At 39.1% G+C, this 23,177-nt stretch overlaps 1 protein-coding gene across 1 annotated transcript; it reads left to right on the top strand.

The window, feature by feature from the left end:
• The first annotated feature begins 3,109 nt into the window (after nt 1–3,109).
• On the top strand, nt 3,110–23,177 carry znf451 (zinc finger protein 451). The gene is made up of 15 exons (XM_048203811.1): nt 3,110–3,272; nt 3,510–3,597; nt 3,729–3,812; nt 6,518–6,631; nt 7,486–7,597; nt 7,685–7,832; nt 7,938–8,064; nt 9,683–9,842; nt 10,017–10,164; nt 11,654–13,131; nt 15,508–15,600; nt 15,742–15,819; nt 17,169–17,316; nt 21,512–21,621; nt 21,703–23,177. Exons 2-15 carry the CDS (start codon nt 3,544–3,546, stop codon nt 22,095–22,097), a joined length of 3,249 nt encoding a protein of 1,082 aa, XP_048059768.1. The 5' UTR covers nt 3,110–3,272; nt 3,510–3,543; the 3' UTR covers nt 22,098–23,177.

Raw genomic sequence — 23,177 nt, 5'->3', positions numbered from 1 at the left:
GCAACTTATACCAACAACGGAAATAAGTGAAGTTACAATAGCAAAATATGTGGGAGAGCTATAGTGTGACGATATTGTATTGTAATAGGTATCACTTCAAAGTTAATTCCAAATCAGAACTATAGTTCACACATCATTTGTAATGAAAGAGTTTAATGACAATATCTGATTATGGTTACACTTAAAATAGATACAAAATAGATGTATGAGATGATAAAATCAAATACCATTAATCGTACCTAGCATGTATTTAAAAAGTTACCTGAGAGATAGTTATGAGAGAGATTGAAAGAGAAAGACAGAGAGAGAGAGAGGGCCAGACAGCGCCCAAGAAAAGAAGCAGAGCAAGGAGAAGGCAGCCCAAGAAAAAGAAGAGGCGGAGCAACAGTTACAATCTTCTTTCATCCCTTCCTTGACCATGTGATTGAAACCCAAATGTGAGACATTTAAACTGACCAATGAGAAGATTAAAACGTCCCCCACTGTACTAAAGGTGTGACCATTTGTAGACCCCCCAATGTACACACATCTTGGCCTATAGGGCTTAATCACTATCAGCACCTTTGTGCCTTCCAAATGGCCCTTGTAGCAAGAGAGAGGGGGTTGAAACATTAAAGCAAATGTCTTTGTTCATTTTAAAATATCTTTGCATATTTTCAACCTTACAGCTCAGCTCAAGCCCCTGAGTCTGCTTCAGATTCTGCTCCAGCTCCAGAGCCTAGCCCAGAGAGTGCTACGCTGACCATGATGGCCATGGCCATCTTGTGCGTGTGGTTGGCACACACACCCAAAATGCTCTCTGTGCATGGAGGCCATCCCTGAGCTGCCCACTCTCCCAGCCAAGGAAGCCCCAAGGAAGCCCCACCCCTTGGATGCATTATGGGGTTAAGACATACCTTCAGGGAGGGTGAGGGTACTGTCACGTGTTCATGTGTTTTGATTGATGTGTGTAGTTCTGTTCTAGTGTTTTGCTGTCTGTGTGTTAATTAGTTCAGTCTTCCTCCGTCCCCTGCCTGTTTGTATCCTTGGTTACTGATTGAGTTAGTTTGGTTCAGGTGTGTCTAGTTCATTTACCATCTCTCGTTTGCTGTGTATTTAAGCTCTGTGTTTACTCCTGTTTGGTGTCTGTCATCTATGTATACCTGTTACTGTGTACGTGTTTCTTTGGACTGGTTGTTCTGTTCTTGTTTTTGTCTTCCTGAAAAACCTGATTAATTCTGTTAAAGGTGCTAAAGAGGATGTTTTGTTTTATACATTTTTGCAATATTACTTGAAACTGTCTTTACTAACTGATAAAAGACTATTTATTAGGTGCACTGAAAGTAATAATATTAATATACATCATCTGTGCACGAGGTAGGGCCTTAAAAACATCAGCCAATCATTTACGCGATCATCGCCTAAACGATTGGCCCTCTGGCTTGTCAATCACTGCCATGACGATCCATGTGAGAGACGTGCGGCTGCGCGCTCCAGTAACTTTCCACACTCCACAGGCGCTGCATGCAATGTTTTTGTCAGGAGACAGGAGTAACAACTGCAGATTATGAGTTACCTGCGGTGAGTCCGACATAATGAATCCACGGCTTTAGGCCGCACACACACTTAACGATTATAAGGCCGATTATGAATGTAAATTGATACTTATGACTGATCGCGTTCAAACGCGTCCAGTCAGAGCCAGTTGCTTTCAGTCTGCGATTACAGTTGACGTTCAAATTCCATGTGAAAGTATATAAATCTGCTTCAGGAGCAGGAAACAATCGCTGTATGTTGAGCATAGTCAGAATGTTTTAGCTAGTCGTTAAATGTGTGCCCGGCTTAATAACACAGCGAATGCCGGTGGTAAACACTCACGTTCAGATACTCGTGCACAAGTTTTGGGAGGCGTTCCCTCTAAATGAGCTGTGAAGGAGGGGGGTTGTTCTTACCCATGCGCTCATTTCAAAAACTCAGTCGACAAAAAGAACCTCTTTAGCACCTTTAATTTCTCTCTCTTTTTTTTTTTTTGCAGTAAAGACTGCTGCACTTGAATAGAGTTTCATTTCTGCTGCAATCAGCCTGTGACAGATATATAATGCAAAGAAATGTAAAAAAAAATATTTTGTGTACTTTTTGTGGAAGGTTATTTGTGTTTGTAGCTTGCATAGACATTTATGGTAAACTAAAATATACTTTTTATAGAATTTTTTTGTATGTCATGTATTTTCAAATACGTATTTGTTAGTACATTTAAAATATATTAATATATGTTGTCAACACTTCAAAATGAGTGTATTTCTTTAAAGCACTGCAAAAGATTAAAACATATTGATTTAAATTACTTTATTTTAAATTAACTTTTACATTATTTTTTTTTAAAAATTGCACTTATATGTGTCAAACATTCATTAAGTGAACAATGTCTGCCTTACTGAAATAATTTTTTCATAATAAATATATTTATACTTGTTTGTTTTTACAGTTGCTGCTTCATCTGTGTTTTCCTGCTGATGATAAACTTTAGGTGAGCCTCACATAGCTAAATGTCAAAGTTAAATTCATGTACAGTAAATATTTCTCAGTTTTTAAGTTCTCTCTTGTTTTCAGCATCTCTCTCAAGCTCATTATTGAAGCTGTTAATGAAGGCTCTGTTGTCTTGCCTTGCTCTTCCACTGAGAATGAGCTTAAAAGCCAAAACATGACCCTTCACTGGAGACACAATTAATTTTTATGTATGAAAACTGAATGGATATGACATAGTGAACGGCAGAGGATTGACACCAGAACAGAACCAAGCAGATACAAAAACTGAGTTCAAACGTTGCTCCTTTCTACATGAATTATAAATGGATTCATGAGTATGCTTGTTAAAAAAATCATGTCCAAATATAATAAGCTATATGTTTGTCAGCTATATGCTTTTTACATTAAAATAGCTAACAATTTTATAACATTACATTAGGCTACACACAGTAGGCCTATGTATCAGAAATAGAGTTTTCCATTTATTGTTTTTTTTTTTTAAATTAAGTTAATTAAAAAATGTTATTAAAAAATTTGCACAATAGTTTCAATATTATTATTATTTTTTTAAAAATAAAAACAAACAAAAAACACGTGTTCATATCAGGTTCACATGGACGTTGGACGACTTTTATTTTGACGATGTTTCTTCCTGTGATGTCAGTCTTGTCGCTGGCTTCCTATACGCTCAGTTTTGGTAATGTTTTGCTAACTTTGAGGCGAACCAGCATTAGAAACTGTAATTTTGTCTTGACAGTGAATTGTTTGTAAGTATCATCGTTGCAGAACTTCTTGTTTGGTGAGACTTTATCCCATTTTCTTGTCGACGAGTAGTTGAGATTCATGAAAGCTGTTTGCAGGATTGATTACCCGTTTTCCTTCTAGAAGGAAATCACTCTCCACTTTTATTGACTTAAAATAATAATTAAACGCTAGTTAAAATATGAATATTTATGCATGCAGCACTGAAAATGCACTTCATATTGCTGTCTTTTAATTCGCAGTGGTTGATGTAATGCTCAACAGAGCACAGATGTGATGTCTGCCTCTACAGTCATTGAGGAGGTGGAGGATGATGTGGAGTTTGTGTCTGTAAGTGTGCTTAAAATGTCACTGCCTTGATTTCTAATTTGAGTTATGAGGGCAGTTGTGTGGATCTGGGTCTTCTCACTTGAGAACTGGATTAAGTCTGTATATTAAAGCACTGATTCATGTTGTTTCAGGAGGGCCCTCTCAGACCAGTGCTGGAATGCATAGACCTGCTGAGTGACGGAGAGGATGAAGGAGGCTTGAACGCTGCAGACACCGTGAGTTTCTTCACACACTGTCTGGAATATACATGTTAAAAGTGTAGAAAATGTGCTCATCGTTTACGCACTGTCATGTTGTTCCACAACACAAAAACACACAAAAGAAGAAGTTTGGCAGAATATCCAGGCTGCTCTTTTCCATCATGAATCATACAGCCAAGTCTTCTGATGCCATTTGATAGCTTTGTGTAAGGAACAGGCTGAGATTTAAGTCATTATTTTCTGATTTGTGTTGTTTAACTTAAAGTCAGCATGAAACAGAAGTTTTTTTTCCCCTATTGTGGCATATATTTAAGTGAAACGGCTTCTGGAACTAGAGCAAATGTAGGGCGGGGCTTGATTTTGTCTGTGGGGAATTTATTGGATGATTGAATGGTTGTAGTATGCTGTTGGTGGATCTCATGTGAGTGACAGGTTGCCCCGCCCTCGAAACACGTAAATATGTTGTTTTGCCTTCCACAGAAGAAAAGAAATTCATTATATATATATATATATATATAACATGAGTGTGTGTGTATGTAAGAGGAGTTCTTGTGCTCACATTGTCTGGAAATACTTTTTGTGCACTAAAACAAAACAAAAATAACTTTATTTACTGTTGTCATACACAGTTGACACGGTGAATGCAGTACAGGTCTCCGTGTTTATGTCTGAACGCCGACTCATTATTGGCCGGTTCCTGCATCAGCATCACACGTACAGCGTCGGGTAATACTGAGCCAGCGTTCGGACGTAAACATTGAAGCCTGTACTGTATTCACCGCATCAACTGCGTGTGACAATGGTTCAAATTGTTAAATAGATGGATTAGAACCCAGAAACTCTCTGACACGCTTAACAAAAGTTCTACCACCAGACCATTAAGGCACACAATCTATGTATTTATTTACTGATGTGAAGAATCTCGGGTCTAACAATATTGTATTTTTTATATAATATATATATAAATTATAGTAGATGTAAGGATGATGTTAAACACTATTTCTGAAAAAACACGATCAAAAACATTAAACTGTGTACTACTGAAATTGATTTCTAGACATTTTTTTTCTGCAATCGTTATTGTACATGTCATTGTATTAGCACCCCATTCCATCTCCATTACTTTTGACCTAACTCGTTTATCACATTGATTTAAAAATGATAATCTTGTACCATATTGATATAAAAATACAAAGAGAAAGAAAATATATTCCATTCTTTTTTATTAATAAATGAAGTGCATTGAATATTACATTACGGTTTCCCAGACCGTGAGTTTATTGAAAAGCTATTAAGTAATGAAATCATGAAAAAAATAAAATAATAAAAAAAATAACTTAAATAAAAATAAAATAAATAAAAATAAAAAAATATTTAAAAACTTTTTTTTTAATCTGCATGTCATGTGACCATTAACTGACATCAGAGAACAGTGAACTTAATTTTATTATTATTTATTATGGATTTCATTTTATTATTGGCCTAACTTATTGACTTAAAATTTCAGGGCTAAATATATAAGGTCAAAGAAAAAAGTTGGGGAATCCCTGCATTGCATGTAAAATGAAATGATGTGATGTGTTTGAAAGACCAAAAGCCTTCCAAAGACTGTAATAAATGACTGTTTAAATGGCTGTTTTTTTATATTTTAAACTGTAATTTATTCCTTTGATCAAAGCTGAATTTTCAGCATCAGCGGTCTTCAGGGGCGTCACAGTGGCTCAGTGGGTAGCACTGTCGCCTCGCGACAAGAAGGTCCGCGGTTCGAGCCCTGGCTGAGTTTGCATGTTCTCCCTGTGTCAGCGTGGGTTTCCTCCGGGTGCTCCACACTAAAGACACCAAAGACATGCAGGTTAGGTGGATTGGACATGCCAAATTGGCCTTAGGATTAGGAGTGTGTCTGAATGCGTCAGGGAGGGCATCCGGCGTAAAACCTGTGCCAAATCCAATGTGTGTGTGCGGATAATTCCGATGAAGCAGACCCTGCAAATTAGCTGCAAATGTAAACTAAAGCTAGGAAAATATAAGGGAGAAAAAATTGATTCATCTTGATTCGTGGATCGATTAGGAGATTTTCTGAATGCATCGTGATTCTCTCTTGAATCAATTCTGAGCTTGGTTTTTAACAGCAGATGGCGCTCTAGGCTAGTTTTTAACCACACTCTCAAATGCTCATGAAGACGAGCACTCGTGCGTTCAGCTGAGTCTGAGAATGTACTTGCACCTCAGAATGATGTGAGATGAATGTAAACAGCCCACCGCAAACACCCCTGTGATTCGCTTCAACCTTTTTGACCTTTATGAATGATTATTTTATTGAAGGTTGAAGTGGTGTGTGTAAGGAATTGGAAGCAAGCAGAGTACAGCTGTTTCTAAAGCACGCAGTGCCATCTGCTGTTAAAACTAAGCTCAGAATCGATTTGAAAGAGAATCACGATGGATTCAGTAAATCTCTGAATCGATCCAGAATCATTTCTCGATTCGTGATGCATAGATTTATTGTACCAGCCCTAGAAAATATATATTACTCCCGTCTTCAGTGTCGCATGATCCTTCAGAAATCATTCTGATATGCTGATTTGCTGCTTTGATGAATATGAAGGTCCAAAGAACAGAATTTATTTGAAATAGAATTTTTTAAAATAACATCTTTACTGTGTAATGCATCCTCGTTGAATACATTTTTTTTAAAAAGTAATTTTTGTCCGTGTTGTGCTCAGATCGAGGATCAGGTTGACCGGCAGCGGGCTCATGCTGTGTCCACGCTGGACAGACTGGCCCGTCAGGTTGCTGTGGAGAAACAGGAAAGGGCTGAAAAGTGCAAAGCTTTCAAGGTTTGCCTCTTCTCAATCCTTATGGTAGCAGTCACAACTTTCTACTTTCTAAAAGTACTTGTACGCATATATTTTTTTATCAAGAACTATAAGTAGAAATTTCAATTTAACACATTTAGTGTGTTAAATTATAACACACTTAGTTCTATCGAAAAGTATGCAGTGAAATTAAAACATTTAATCATGCCATGATTAATCATGTAATTAATTTACATCCCTAAGTGATTTGTTTTGTTTTACCATCATTTTTTACTTGATTATTTAACTTGCAATGCTTCCTTGAGGAGTAGCACCTTTTTCACTTTTAAACATTTTTGTATTTTTTGCTTCAAATCATTTTATAATGTTGTGATTCTTCTCAGAGCAGGTGGGTTTGGTTTGTTACTTAGAACTCATCCTTTGAATAATTATTTTGAATGCCTGTGGAGACAATGAATTGTGAAAAATATTTCATTTAATAAGATTTTTATTTTTTTTCCCTTGAATATTTAACGTTCGAAGTTAACGTGTAGCCATATGTGATTAAATATATTTAATGGTGTTCCTTCTTTTTTATCGTTTTAATGCATTTCTTCAGTGATGCCATTAAAACCTTTGAATTCTGTTCTGTGTGATTTCTAAAAAGTGACTTTTGTTATGAATGATATATTTAACAAAACCAAATTGCATAATTTGTATAATTTTCAAATACTTCTTTGCATCAAATTGAAGTTTGTAATATAAATTAAAATGATTAATCAATTTGGTTTATGGCTTATAACTATAAAACGCCATAAAAATACCCCTGAAACCAAGGCTGCTGGGAAATGTGTGACATCACTGTTGAGCTCTATATTTTGTCATTTGTAATGTAGGAGAAGATTATTTCGCAGCAAGCACATGGGCGACACGAGCTGTCGGTCAGCCGGAGTAATAATGACAGAGATGATGCCAAGCGTTGTGTGGACATTTGGCTAAAAATGCCAGGTCTGTAATGTTCTCCTAACTTCAACTAACATGAGTGTGTGTGTATGTAAGAGGGGTTCTTGTGCTCACATTATCTGGACTGCTCAGGATTACAGCCAGGCTCCATCAACTCCTGCTCACTGTGGAGACGCAGATCGGCTCCTGCTGCGGCACGCTTCTCTCCGCAGACCTGCCCGGTCATCAACTGCGGCAGAATCTACGACAATGTGCCTTTACTTGAGGGGCATCTCAAACGGTACTTAGCAAAAGCTGCAAAATTGCTTTGGTTACAGTTGAATTTAAATAATTGCACATTTACAATTTTTTTTTTTTTAAATGGTTTTTTAACTTTCATTGACAGCTTTGATCATTCACCGTGTGACCCCGCTATCACCCTGAAAGGCAACCCCTCTTCCATCTATGCCTGTGTGGCCTGTGGACGCCACTTTAGCTCTAAAGAGTCGTGGAAGGAACACCTGGAGTCTAAGGTTTTCAGTTTTATTAATATTTTCAGCTTTTCCATGGGGAATTGCTTGGATGGTTGTGGTTTGCTATTGGTGGATCTCATGTGAGTGACAGGTTGCCCCGCCCTCATCATCAGAGAAGAGAAGAGATGTCTCTGCAAGAGAGAGGGGAAGTTATTCTGATTCAAGATTATAGAAACATGAATTTAAAGGTGCCATAGAATTGAAAATTGAAAATATCTTGGCATAGTTGAATAACAAGAGTTCAGAACATGGAAATGACATACAGTGAGTCTCAAACTCCATTGTTTCCTCCTTCTTATGTAAATATCATTTGTTTGAAAGACCTCCGAAGAACAGGCGAATCTCAACATAACACCGACTGTTACGTAACAGTCGGGATCATTAATATGTATGACCCCAATATTTGCATATGCCAGCTCATGTTCAAGGCTTTACACAAGGCAGTATTAACGTCTGGATGTGCACAGCTGAATCATCAGACTAGGTAAGCAAGCAAGAACAATAGCGAAGCAGATGGAGCGATAATAATTGACATGATCCATGATATCATGATATTTTTAGTGATATTTGTAAATTGTCTTTCTAAATGTTTCATTAGCATGTTGTTAATGTACTGTTAAATGTGGTTAAAGTTTCCATCGTTTATTACTGTATTCACAGAGACAAGAGCCGTTGCTATTTTCATTTTTAAACACTTGCAGTCTGTATAATTCATAAACACAACTTCATTCTTTATAAATCTCTCCAACAGTGTGTAATGTTAGCTTTAGCCACGGAGCACTACCAAACTCATTCAGAATCAAATGTAGACATCCAAATAAATACTATACTCACATGATCCGACGCATGCATGACGAACACTTTGTAAAGATCCATTTTGAGGGTTATATTAGCTGGGTGAACTTTGTTTATGCAATGTTTATAGAGTCGCGAGCTCGGGGGGCGGGGAGTGCAAGGATTTAAAGGGGCCGCAGCCTGAATCAGTGCATAGTTAATGATGCCCCAAAATAGGCAGTTACAAAAATTAATTAAAAAAAATCTATGGGGTATTTTGAGCTGAAACTTCACAGACACATTCAGGGGACACCTTAGATTTATATTACATCTTTTGAAAAAACGTTCTACGGCACCTTTAAAACAATAATGATGCACACAGATAATTCGTTCATAACACTGCAATATTCAATATGTACATTTTGATTTCATGGTGACTTTTGTTTTTATCATTAAATCTCTACAAGTTAAATACCACCCATGAGTGAAACAGTGAATGTTGAGAACTAATGTGCATTGGTTTACACATGTTCTGATGCAGTTTGAGGAGTATAGAGCTGTTTTTTGTGCAAGTGAGATGAGCATCACATTTTCCACCCTCTTTGACCTTTACAATTAAATGGGCCGGTTGTTGTTGCCATGCTTGAGAAAATCAAAGTCTGAATGCATTGCCACACAAATTAAGACCAGAAATGATCAGAGATTATCTCAAAAGATCTAGGACAAATATGTTGTGCAGTATTACCCCTTTAATGATCTTACTTAATTGTCTTATAATGGAAATTAAATGAAAAGGCAGTGTCTTAAAGCATGCTCTGTCTCTTGTGCTTGATGTCATCTGCAGGTGTCCTCCTCTGACGCTAACGGTCACAGTCGTTCCCAGACCTATCAGCTGATTGTATGCTTTGCATGTCCTGCCTGTTACCTCCTCTTCAACATCAAGGACGAATGCCTACAGCACATGTCTGCAAAAAACCACTTCACTCAGTCCATCTCTCTCAGTGGTGTGTGGTCATCAACAATCAAATCAAAACTGCACATGCATCATCACTGGATGACACAGCTAAAAAATATCTTGCCATTTTTGTCCTGTATCAATTTCAGCTTGTTCAGAAATATCATCATTCAGCTTTCTGATCAAGCTTTACCATTAATTTATTTATTTTGAACATTTCCAGAAGCAAAACAATCAGCTGCGCCTGTGCCAGTTCCTCGGTACGCGAAGAACCGCTTGATCGCTCTCTGTAAGGATATCAGCTTCAATGTCAAGTGCACAGTCTGCTCTAAGGTGCTTGCCTCGCATATGGAGGCCAGAGCACACTTCAAGTAAGTTTATATTGGTGTTTTCTTGGATTTAAAGTGCCCCTATTATGCTATTTTAAAGGCTGCTAATTTTGTTTTTGCAGTCTCCTACAATAGGTTTACTTGTATCCCAGGTCAAAAAGCACTTTATTTTCTCATCATATACATTACAGCTCTTTTCTCGCAGTGTCTGAAACGGTTTGATAAAGAATTCAGTCTCTCTAAACCCCTCCTTTCTGAGAGCCTTCTCTGCTCTGATTGGTCAGATGACCCAGTCTGTTGTGATTGGTTGACTTCTTACAGCGCATGTCAGAAACCAAACACCCATTAGCATATCTGAATTTCAGCTCTTCCTCAGCATTTGATACACAGTGATATGAACAGATGATGGCGTCGGTTTTACCATATCAATTCCTCATTCTTTGGAAGTTCATGCAAAGTGGATTTGCTTTCACAGCAGAAAACAGCATCTTCCTGACATGTCGAAAACACATACCAAACTCTTCCAGTCTCAGCTACAACTACAGTATTTGAGGGCGGGTCAAAGTAGATGTTGTTCTTAGGTAGCCAATGAAGACCATAGGCTGGAATTATGCAACTTAGTTACAAACCTATGTAGGTTCAACAGGAAGTAAAACTGTAATTACTGATGACTTGTTTCAGGCAGTTCAGAATTGCTTCTTTCTTTTTGGAGACAATAACTCCATTTATCTGCACTTTGATCTTTGAAACATTTACAGCTATATTACACACTGCATGAAAGGTAATGTCTGAAAAAGCATAATGGGGCATTTTAAGTTTTATTTGGAGATGGATGTGTATGCATGTTAAAGGTCCCCCTATCCAGTACCACAAATGTCTTGGTCTTAATCTTTAGCTGTGGATTTGACATTTACAGATAGTATTGTTGTATAAGTACACAATTTGCATGCACATTTGTCGCCTGATTAATTATTCTGCAAATGATATGGGCTGATACGCTCTGCTTATAAACCCCAGTTTACCATCTTTTTAAACCTTGCTTTTAACCCTGGGTAAAGCAATGTTTGAAAGCATTCAAAATTAGTGCCAAAGTCAATCAGTGTGCAACTAAACAGTGTTAAAACGAAACAATTAGTAGTTTAGGAACAAACAACCATTCATAAACAGATAAGTGCTTTCCTCATTAATATTCATACATTTTGTACAGTCACAATCACTTACTTGCAGTGAATTTCATTTCAGAATTTTAGGGGAAATATCAACGTCAATGTCAAAAAAGTGATGATAAACACATTCAAGTGAAAAAGAGATCACTCTTACTGTTTCTGTAGTATGCATACTGTGCACACTATGTATATTTTCAAGATGACCTATTCCATTACGAAATAAACAGTATATACCAGAGCAGACTGTGAAGAATACTGTAAATCCCATTTCATTTCCATCCAGATAGTGATAAAGTGCACATTTGCAACATTGAGATCCAGTTTTTGTGCACTAACAACTCCATGCTACTTGTTTGGTTTCCCAGTGTGCACTGCAGACACGGCTGCGCTATTGCCACTGCCGACCAAAGCGTGGCTGACATCATGAGGAAGATGGCAGTCGTGGGTCAGTGCTCCTCATGCCTCAAACCTTTTCTTAGCGTGGGTCAGATGGAGGAGCACAAAGAGCAGATGAAACATGAGGTGGAGAGGGTCAGCAGCATGGCCTGGGCCCTTCTTTACTACAGCAACTACTGTGAAATCCGAAACGCTCAGAAGGGCACGGCACGTGGGGCCAAAGAGAATCCGAATGATTCGCATGGGCCTTTAGCCAAGCGGAAAAGACTGGCTAGCTTAGATTCCCAAGTCACGTCAGGAAAACAGTTCCAGCTCGCCTGGTTCTGTGAATGCGGTCTACGCTTCACAGAGGAGGATGGTGCAAGAAAACACCTCCTAGCGGCAAATCAGATCTTTCACAAATGTGCGGTCTGTGGCAAGTTAATGGGAGAATCGTCCATAACGCGCTTGCATATGAGCCGGTTCCACGGTGGCGCACATTTGTCCAACTTCCTTTTCCACTGCAGGCTGTGCAAGGTGGAAATGCCAAGGATGGAAGACATCATGGCCCATATTGGTGTGAGCCACAGAGGGCACAACTACTACCAAGAAAGAGAAGACACTGTAGACGACCGTGTCTCCTCTAGTGTGTCCCCCAAACCGTCAACCAGTGCGGAAGCCAAAATACTCAGACCAGCCAGTTCCTCTTGCGTCTCGCCTCCGAAAGCCGAGTCTTGGCTCTGTCGGATGTGTGAAGACCTCTTCGACTCTGAGGCAGCAGTGCGGACGCACTGCAGCGATTGGAGCAGCCACAGTTTCCAGAGGTTTGCCTGTGGTCACTGTCCGCAGAAGTTTTTCAAAGAGTCCACCCTGCGGCGCCATTGCGCCAATGAGCACGGTGGCGACATCGTCCTCCGCTACTTCTGTGGACTCTGCGAAAGCATGCTGTACGACACTGAGAACGAGTTTCAGGAGCACTACAACAGTCTGCATAGCCAAGATTACTACTGCTTGGAAAATGCTCAGAATACTTCCCAAGCAGCCACGGAAAACGCTGTTGAGAGTCCCATAGCGAGTACAAGCCATTCCCAACCTTGTCCTTGCATGGGCTCTGAGAAATCCAAAGAGGAAAGGAAACCCATTTTCACAAAGTGCATGAAACAGTTGGCTGCTGAAAACAAATGCAGCTACTGCTGCCGCCAGTGCGACAAGAACACGCCCGCCTATGCTGAGATGAAGACGCACATCCTTCTTCAACACAAGACCGAGGGCAGTGAGAAAAGTTTTGATGTTCTGTGCACCATTTGCTCACAGAGCCACAAAGATGTACCTAGTTTCCATTCACACTACCATAAGCATCACTGCCCGGCAGAGCCTTGTGCTTGTTCCCGACCCGACGGCACAGACGAGAAACAAGACCCCACCGGCAACATCATAAATGCTGAGGAGATCTTCCCTCAGAGCAATGGTGAGGTTTATGGAGTATCAAGTTAATGCGCGTTCACACCAAGAACGATAATGATAACTAGATTTGAGTCCACACCAACGAACGATAAAGGTCTGTTTAGCTCCCTCGCTGCAGTTTCAAAGTGCATACAACATGTTTTTGCTGTTCTTGTTGCATTTACATGACTTTAACCAGCAGATGTCCTCAGCATGCTATGTTTCGAGTGAATAGCTGTAATGATCTAATCTAACAGTGAATTTAGCTGACAAAGTCAGTATAGTGGAATAAAAACAACGCCTAGTCTTTTTCACTGCAACTTCAAAGGAAGCAAGACAATGTTGTCGAAACTTGCGCTGGATACCTGAGGTCATTTTATGATATGCTGTTTGCTAGCCTGGCGTAATGATCTCAGCGTTAATACTTCTCGCCATTAATTCTGAAGGCCCGTACACACCGGGACGAATATCGCACGCGTTTATCGTTAGCGTTTTTCTAGACATTTTTTGTGTTCACTCCCAAGCGATTCACAATTGCAATCCCAAGCGATTGCAAATTCACTCTCTGACAGTATGTGGCGCTTGTGCTTAACAGTAGTGCAAATAAACATATGATATTAATAAAGTTAAAGAAGATAAAAAAAAAATGCATATATAAAATGGCATACATACATACACACATATATATATATATATATATATATAGTGCAAGTGAACGGTAGTGTAAATAAACATATTTATGAAACAGACATTCTCAACTATATTTCTTGAATGTAAAAGGAAAAAAAAGGAAAAATACAGAAATAATACACATCTGTGGCAGAGCACCCATAGTGTGCGTCTCAGTCAGCTCTCTACTTCACTAGTCAGAGCACTGATCAGGGATTCGGCCACATTCATTTACATGGTATACTGATACACGACCTAGGAAGCTAGGGAGCTGTTTGAGACGCAGGGATAGTTTGTAGGGGTCTTCCTCGTCTACTTACTTTCTCTTCGTCGTCTTGTGTGCTCGGCAAGACCGTTTTGTGCTTGAGCGCCACCAAGTCGTGTTTTACTGTAACTTCAGCAGCTCCAGGCACATGACAAAAGCGCCAATCTCATTGGTCGGCCAGTTTTTAACGCGGTTCGTCAAACCAAAAAAACGAACCCGAGGCGTTTTTTAAAAAATGACGCTTTTACGCCTCTCGTTTTTCGCGCCGGTGTGCACACTCACATTGGCGCCCGTTGTTTAGTCACGAGGTGTTAAACGTCGGCGAAAATCGCGCGCGATATTCGTCCCGGTGTGAACAGGCCTTGAGGGTATGACTGATTTTTTCCATATACCCATTTCCTTTAAAGTATCCTTGAAAAGACATTAGACGTTAGTGGATTTTTCTGGACCTCGGCGATTAAATTCTCCGCAATGTCACCTGCCATTTTAAATAAGCGAGCCCTTAAATTTGAAGGAATTTTGATTGGCTGTGAGTGTTTTATCATTCAACAGCTGGAAAAAAATTGTTCTGAAAGTGGTCCCAAGGATATTGTTTCTATATATTGTTATCGTTATAGCTGTGTTGTGGACTCTTCTATTCTTTTATATTTAGAATGATTTTTAGAACTAAATCTTTATCATTATCTTTATTGTTATCGTTCTTGGTGTGAACGGGCCTTTACTGGCTTGTTTTTTCCCCCTTAATGATGACGCCAATAAAGCACTGCCGTGATGGCGTTTTTTTTTTTTTTTTTAGGCCAACCCATAAGTTTGCATCTGCACCTGTTTTTACCTGATGTTTAATGTCTCATTGAGCCACTTTCAAGACAAGTAAAAGCTTTTAAAAATCACAAGAGTGTTTTACTAATGTATTTTATGTTGTAGAATAAAAACAGAGCTTGTGTTCACCACAGACCTTATTTCTGGCAAACCCCCCCAGAAAAATCCATTGACTTCAGGATGATGGAACTGGAAGTTTTAAAATGCGCATCCATTTCTGGGTTTTGGCCTACAAAAAATACATCATCCCTGCAGCACAGTATTGAATTATAGATCAGGTCACACTTTAGTTTAGAGTCCAATTCTCACTAGTAACTAACAATTAACTATGACTTTTGCCTCAATAAACTCCTAATTACTGCTTATTAATAGTTAGTAAGGTAGTTGTTAAGTTTAGGTATTGGGTAGCATTATATAGAATATGATCATGCAGAATAAGGCATTAATATGTGCTTTATAAGAACCAATAAATATGTCTTAGTATATCCATGCTAATGACAACTAGTTAATTGTGAGAATTGGACCCTAAAATAAAGTGTTACCGTAAATCAGTTATCCCTTCAAATTCCACTACCAGTCTGGACAAATTTGACTAAATTTATTTTTCATGATTTTAAAAATAATGCTTCCTGTTGTTGTTTTTATCAGTAGAGGAATTTCAAGATGTAAAGAATGCCATTACCTCAAGTGCTCTTGGTGTTAAAAAAGAGGTGTGCGTTTCGCAAGATATTGAAGATGAAGGTAGGTTGTCACCTTTCTCTTCTCTGGATTTTATTTATTTATTTCGGTACTTCCATAATATTTCATTTATTATTTTTTTTATCTTAGTACTGTTATAATCTAAATAGATATTATTTTACATGAATTTTTATTTCTCCTTAGATACATTTGATCATGACATGAAACTGGCTTTAGCCTTGAGTGCAGAGGAGGCCATGAAATCAAAAGAGTTGGATATTGGTGGGTCATCGTGATGATTTCATAATCTTGACACATTTAACCCTGGTACTGAAGATGTTATTTCTGAACCGTGGAGGCGGTACTGTATTTCTGCAGTCAGAGCTCACTGTTCATTCATTAATCACATGTTTATTTTGCCAGCTTTGCATGCATGAAGAGTTATCATTGTGGGTATGTTTCATTTTTATGGAACTCTGTGTCAGTGTGATATTTATTGTAATAGATGGGGTTTTAGGAGGGTCTCGGGAGCACATATATGGTGCTGGGGTTGGGTGTAACCGCACAGATGTTGAATTTGTCAAGTTGATGACGCTGCAGTGACACAATGTTCATGGTAATATGAGTAATCACGGGCTGGAAGAATTACAAATCTGCATACAACCATTCCTTAAATTTGATCTTTACATAAGGTTTGTTTTTAAAACAATATAACATATTGATTTTTTTTTTTTCATTTTCTCATTTTGCAGAAATGGAAGAAGCCTTGAAAAGAAGCTTACAGGAGTTTTGATAAGGGAAGAGACACGGCTCTGTTTTCCCATGTCGTCCATGCACTGTATTCATTAAACTTATTTCTTTTCTTTCTGTGTTTTTCTTTTAAGTTTAAATAAAGGAAAGTAATTAAAATGGCTTTTGCCTGTTCCTATCCGAGCAGTATCTCATTGTGTTCTGGTTATTGTCTTCTCTCTGATGTAATCTTGGCCCTTGACCCTAAAAATGAATCCCACCCTCCTTTAAAATCCCAGAGGTGAACTCCTCCACTGTCTGAAGGAGTGAATTACCAAGGGAAGTTCCAGCCCATGTTTGGATATGTTACTCTAGAGCGCTGGAAACCGCTAGAACGTGGTCGATAACTCTGAGAAGTCCGATTCATTTCAGCGAGTCGGTTCTTTTGGACAAATCAAACCAACGAACCGGTTCAGATTTAATTCACTGATTCTTTTGAGTCATCACACAAAGTTTTCCATGTGGGTCATTTCATGTGTTCTTTTGAGTTTATTTATTAATACTTTGTTGATTTTGTAATACACTACTGTTTATCGGTTTTTAAAAATATCTTACATTTTAATTTAGAAAAAAACAATAGTAGGCTACCACGGTGTCATCTGCAACTTTGTTCTATTTTGGCGCTGTTACTCTCAAACTTGCATGTTTTGTTGCAGATAAAGTCTGTCTTGCTCCAGAAAAGACTTGAATGTTGCATGCCACCCACTTTACAGTTCGGTGCGCTGTGCGAATCGATTCGACTGATTCATTGTAAGTGTGAACGATTCCCTCGCGGACCGGACATCGCTATATTGCTCGGGTGTGCCACTCTGGTATATCCTATAGGTCACTGCACCCGTGAAATCATTCAGTAACGCCACTAGCAGATATGGCACAAGCTAAAATTAATGCCAAAATGAACGATGCATCTAAAGGCAAATTCACCCGAACCATGTCAATGGCGGACCGGTCCGGACGCTTACTGGAAAGTCTGGATCAAATTGAAATGAGGTGAGATCAATGGATATTGACCGTCTTTACAGACCAGATCTGAAAAGATCAATAGGTACTTGACTTTGGTAAAATAACTACATTTGGTTATCGCCGCAACTGAACAGTAAAAGTTTCTAGAACATTGTAAATGCAACTTTTTTTTTATCGTACAAACATTTCTGTTTGTTACACGTAGGCTACGTGAGTATCACTGTCTGTGGATTTGTCGAAAAATGTAGGTTTTGTGACTATTGCACCGTTAATCTTGTAATGAATTTTAGGAAAATGCAAAACATAAGATTATACTATTCCGTCTGTAAACTATGAAGAAATCCACTTAAATATTAAATGTCTTTAATATGTACTAAAATGTAAATAAATCTTTTGACACAATGCAATGCACGCTTTTAAGTTGTAGGCTACTTATATTTAAAGAAAAACTGCATGTAATTACAGCTGGAATTAATTTCTATAATCAAATTTATAATTAAACTGTTGACTGTTGCTTCTTTCCATTTAATATTCTGCAATATTATTGCTCTGACTGCACTGACACTATTGGATGAGAACTGAAATGAGCTGGACGATGACATCACTGTTTTCTGAAGATGCTTTATAGATGAAATGAACTTATTTAATAATTGATGATCTTTACAGTGGAACTGAATCAACACTGAACTGACTTCAGCTGAACAATGACACTTTTCTTTTGAAAATGAACTGTTTGCATCATTGAATTATGTTCCTGTTATCACTGTAAAGTTGCTTTGAATCAATCTGTATTGTATAAAGCGCTATAGAAATAAAGGTGACTTGACTTGACTTCCCTTAAACTTAACCATACCACCAAACCTGTCATAACATTACCTGTATCTAGCTCGATAGCAGCACAAGTGTTTTCCAATACAATGTCAACACAATAAGTACATTGTACATACAATTATTATGATTATTTGACACCTAAAGTGTGACCAATATGACATTTTCAATGAGGACTGATGTCATGAAGGCTGTAGATCTATAAGAAAGGTAGGGTAGGCAATTCTTTTATAAACACTTTTTGTTGTTCTGTTTGGAACTCTCTTCACATCCTGATAGCAATCAATAATAGAAGTGTTCTAAATATTAAAACGTGTATATATATATCTTCTATGGAAGTCTCAGGACCAAAAAAAAAAAAAATGTTCGTCCAATCATTGCATTCAGTCTGAATATGTCCTCTCTGCCTGTCAACATATGTATTTCCATACCTCACACACCTGCTCGCACAGTCATTACTCACACGCCATCAGCGCGTTCGATCATGAGGCTATGCACAGTATGCAGACTGGAAGACTGACAGTCACCGGGCCACAACCACCTTTTACAGTTCCTCCTGAACCAAAACAACAAGTTTATGCTGCGTTCACGCCATGTAGTAACCGTAATTATGAGATGACAACCTGTGAAGTTCTGCCGGGAGCTGTTAATGCTCTCCGACACGAATTTATGCTTTTCTATGTCAACACTATCAATGCCTAAATAAATCTGCAGCAGTCAGGTGGTACAACTAGAGCTCAGTAGGTTGTTTATATTCATTATTATTGTGATGTTATGTGCTTTGAGACATGAGGTAATTTAACGTCATCTCTCATGATGCTTTGCAGACTCTGCTCTGGCTGTGCACATTAAAAGGTAATAGGACTTTAAAGGTGCAATGTGTAAATTTTAGGAGGATCTATTGACAGAAATGCAATATAATATACATAACTATGTTTTCAGTGGTGTATAAAGACGTTACATAATGAAATGTTATTTTTTATTACCTTAGAATGAGCCATTTCTATCTCATACACCGCGGGTCCCCTTACATGTTGCCACAATTTTGCGCCGACATGTCTCTACAGCAGCCCTAAACGGACAAACTGCTCTACAGAGTGCATTGGTTGACTGGCTACTCTCTGCTGTCTCAGACGATGACATCTTTGTCCTGTGTTGGCCACTGTAGCTTCTCTATATTGCAATTTGCAACCTCACTGCTGGATGCTGCTACAATTTACACATTGCACATTTAAAGGTAGCGTAGGATATTTTCGGAGAGGCAAGCAATAGCAATACCCTGTCCCAAATGGCACACTTCACATGCACTTTCGGTCTTGTGGACTTACAATGGCCGCTGTGTGCGCTTGTCTGTTAAGTCCATGAGACTGTAGAGTGTCCCATTTGTCATTTTAGGTTTCAGAAGGTAGCTTGCGAGCGCCCCCTTCGTGGTTGATTTGTGCCCTTGATGCGCACTTTTGCCAAGCCTGCAATGATGTGACCTCCACAGCATACTTCTTCCTGACACTCAAAGCGTCATTGCGTCACAAAAGTGTGGACTTGGAGGAAGATTGCAAGTGTTTAGGGTGCCATTTTGGACAGGGCCAAGCTAGCTTTGAAAGCATGAGATCCCACCCTCCCTTCAGAGTGTCTCCAAAGGCACGCCCCCTCCAAAACACCTGAACGCGCACAGCCAGAGCAAAGTCTGCAAAGCGTAACAAGACTGGATGCAATGATTGGACGAACATTTTTTGGTTTTGAGACTTCCACAGAAGATATACACTGATCAGGCATAACATTATGACTAATGACAGCTGAAGTGAATAACACTGATTATCTCTTCGTCACGGCATCTGTTAGTGAGTGGATATATTAGGCAGCAAGTGAACATTTTGTCCGTTGAACAAGTTGATGTGTTAGAAGCAGGAAAAATGGGCAAGCGTAAGGATTTGAGTGAGTTTGACAAGGACCAGATTGTGATGGCTAGACGACTGGGTCAGAGCATCTCCAAAACTGCAGCTCTTGTGGGGTGTTCCCGGTCTGCAGTGGTCAGTATCTATCAAAAGTGTCCAAGGAAGGAACAGTGGTGAACCGGAGACAGTGTCATGGGCGGCCGAGACTCATTGATGCACGTGGGGAGCGAAGGCTGGACCGTGTGGTCCGATCCAACAGACGAGCTACTGTGGCTCAGATTGCTCAAGAAGTTAATGCTGGTTCTGATAGAAAGGTGTCAGAATACACAGAGCATCACAGTTTGTTGCGTATGGAGCTGCATAGCTGCAGACCAGTCAGGGTGCCCATGCTGACCCCTGTCCACCGCTGAAAGAGCCAACAGTGGACACGTGACCATCAGAACTGGACCACGGAGCAATGGAAGAAGGTGGCCTGGTCTGATGAATCACGTTTTCTTTAACATCACGTGGATGGCCGGGTACATGTGCGTGTCTTACCTGGGGAACACATGGCACCAGGATGCACTATGGGAAGAAGGCAAGCCGGCGGAGGCAGTGTGATGCTTCGGGCAATGTTCTGCTGGGAAACCTTGGGTCCTGCCATCCATGTGGATGTTACTTTGACACGTACCACCTACCTAAGCATTGTTGCAGACTATGTACACCCTTTCAAAGAAACGGTATTCCCTGGTGGCTGTGGCCTCTTTCAGCAGGATAATGCTCCTGCCACAAAGCAAAAATTGTCCAAGAATGGTTTGATGAGCACAACAACGAGTTTGAGGTGTTGACTTGGCCTCCAAATTCCCCAGATCTCAATCCAATTGAGGTTCCATGGAGGACAAAAAGGATCTGCTGCCAACATTTTGGTGTCAGATACCACAGCACACCTTCAGGGGTCTAGTGGAGCCCATGCCTCGACGGGTCAACGCTGTTTTGGCAGCAAAATGGGGACAAACACAATATTAGGAAGGTGGTCATAATGTTATTATGCCTGATCGGTGTATGTAAGTTTTAATATTTAGATGCACTTCTAATATTAATTGCTATCAGGATGTGAAGAATTTCAACCAGTATAACAAAAAGTGTTTATAAAACAAATAGCTTACCCTACCTTTAAGGTTTGGAGTGAAAATTCAAAACACACAAATAGCAGTGATATTTTGTTGAGTTAAAAAAAAAAAAAAAAAACTTACATTCAGAATGTTCATGAATTCTGTCCTCCAATCCAAAATTCCAGAATTGTTGGGTAAGAATACACAATAAAACCACACTAGCAAGACTATATAGTGAAGGTGGATTTGAACTGACCTGTTTTCAGGACTGTTGACTGTCAATTATAGCAAAATATGTTTATATTTGCATGGTACAGATTTTCATTTTTGCTTTTGCTTTGTGTTTCATAATTGACTATGTAGGCAAGTTTTACAGAGTTGTGAATTGTATAAATGTGACGTCTGTCTCAGGGTGGAGGCTCTGCGCGAGGAAGCCACTGCTATGGAGCAGGAGAGAGAGAGCTTGATTGAGATTATCCAGTCGATACAAAACAGCCAGGAAATGAGGAGCATTTGTGACGGTATGCCTTCTATGCTGTGTGAAGAGCATTTGCGGCTTCTAATGGATCACATGTAAAACATCATTTGAACTTGTATTTCAGGGGAAAGGGAAGAGCTCTCCCTGACCGCCACGAGACTAATGGGCAGGGCGTTAACAGTGCACGTCTCTGTGGATACGATCCGAAACAGCCAGCAGGAAGAGGCCGTGAAGAAAGCCATAGCCATTATTGATGAGATTGCCACTAAAATGCTGGAAGACATGGAGGCGGCTAGAAAGAGGCTGCAGGCTCTTCATGCCGCGTGTGTAACCGACGCGCCACCGGTGCCTGTTGATCAGAAGTTTCAGAGCATTGTGATCAGCTGCGCCCTGGAGGACCAGAAGAAAATCAAGAGGCGCCTCGAGACCCTCATCAGGAATGTGGACAATGCTGAGAAAACCATTAAAATTATGGATAACCAGAAAGTTGATCATTCTAGTCTTGCCAATGGCAAATAGAGTGCATTAGTGCCCACCCACTTTTTCAGCGGCCTTGTTCCGGAATTATTAGTCGCATTCATTTTTCCCATAGGGATTTTAAAAAAGTCTTCAGGAGTGTTCCAATAGAGGATGTGTTCCATTAATAGGTGTGTTCGAATAACTGATATGTTCCAATAATCTCCAGGCGTGGTACAAAAATGAATATGCACCAATGACAATATGTTCCAGTGATATTTAAGAGTGTTCCAACACAGGGTGTGCTCCAATAGAGAACATGCTCAAATTATATATGCGTTCCAATAATGAGTGTGTTCCAATATTTTTTAAAAGATGTGTTCCAATAATTAGGCATTAAGTTAATTGCTAAACGGATCTTTATAAAAATCACATTGTTGTTGCAGATGAAATGTAACATGGATAACATTACATAAATATTTTTCTCATGTTAAATGTTGATTATTAGTCACTCGAAACCTTTTATCTATACCTCTCTACTTAACTGCTGGTCGGGCAAATCCGCCACGTTTTGTAGTTTTTTTTAACATTTTTATTTGTGTTTGTAATTCTAAACCAAATCCTCCTCCAAAGAGCAATGGATTATGGGTAATATTAGCCATTATAGTGTGCACAAATCCACACTTTGAAAATCTACCAAAAATAGTACACCATCTGGGGACTTTTTACATACTCTTTTCAACATCCTATGCTTTGGGACACACTTATTTTAATCCTACATACTATTTGGGACACGGGTATTTTTGTAGGCCAAGCCGGAAGTTTGCATAACCCTGGTTCCCTCAACAAAAACCCAAAAGGATTTTTCTATTGGCTTTTTCTTTAATGCAGAAAATAAGGCTGGTGAATAGCAAAAGTTTATAATTCTTCCACGTTTTGATTATCCTGATAATCTTCACAAATTAATTCAACTTTTATGAATTTAAGCCTAAATATAATTGGCAGAAGTCAAAAGCTAAACCTAGCTTTTAACCTATCAACCTTTTTCCTACGCCCAATGATGCTTTGCGCAAATTATGGGACTAACTTCTGCTCAACTGTAAAGGTTCACTCTATGAACGCATTAATAAACATTTTCAAAAA

This window comes from Megalobrama amblycephala, linkage group LG10 (assembly GCF_018812025.1).
Source record: "Megalobrama amblycephala isolate DHTTF-2021 linkage group LG10, ASM1881202v1, whole genome shotgun sequence".
Classification (NCBI taxonomy): Eukaryota; Metazoa; Chordata; class Actinopteri; order Cypriniformes; family Xenocyprididae; genus Megalobrama; species Megalobrama amblycephala.
This window is presented reverse-complemented; position numbering and strand designations above follow the sequence as displayed.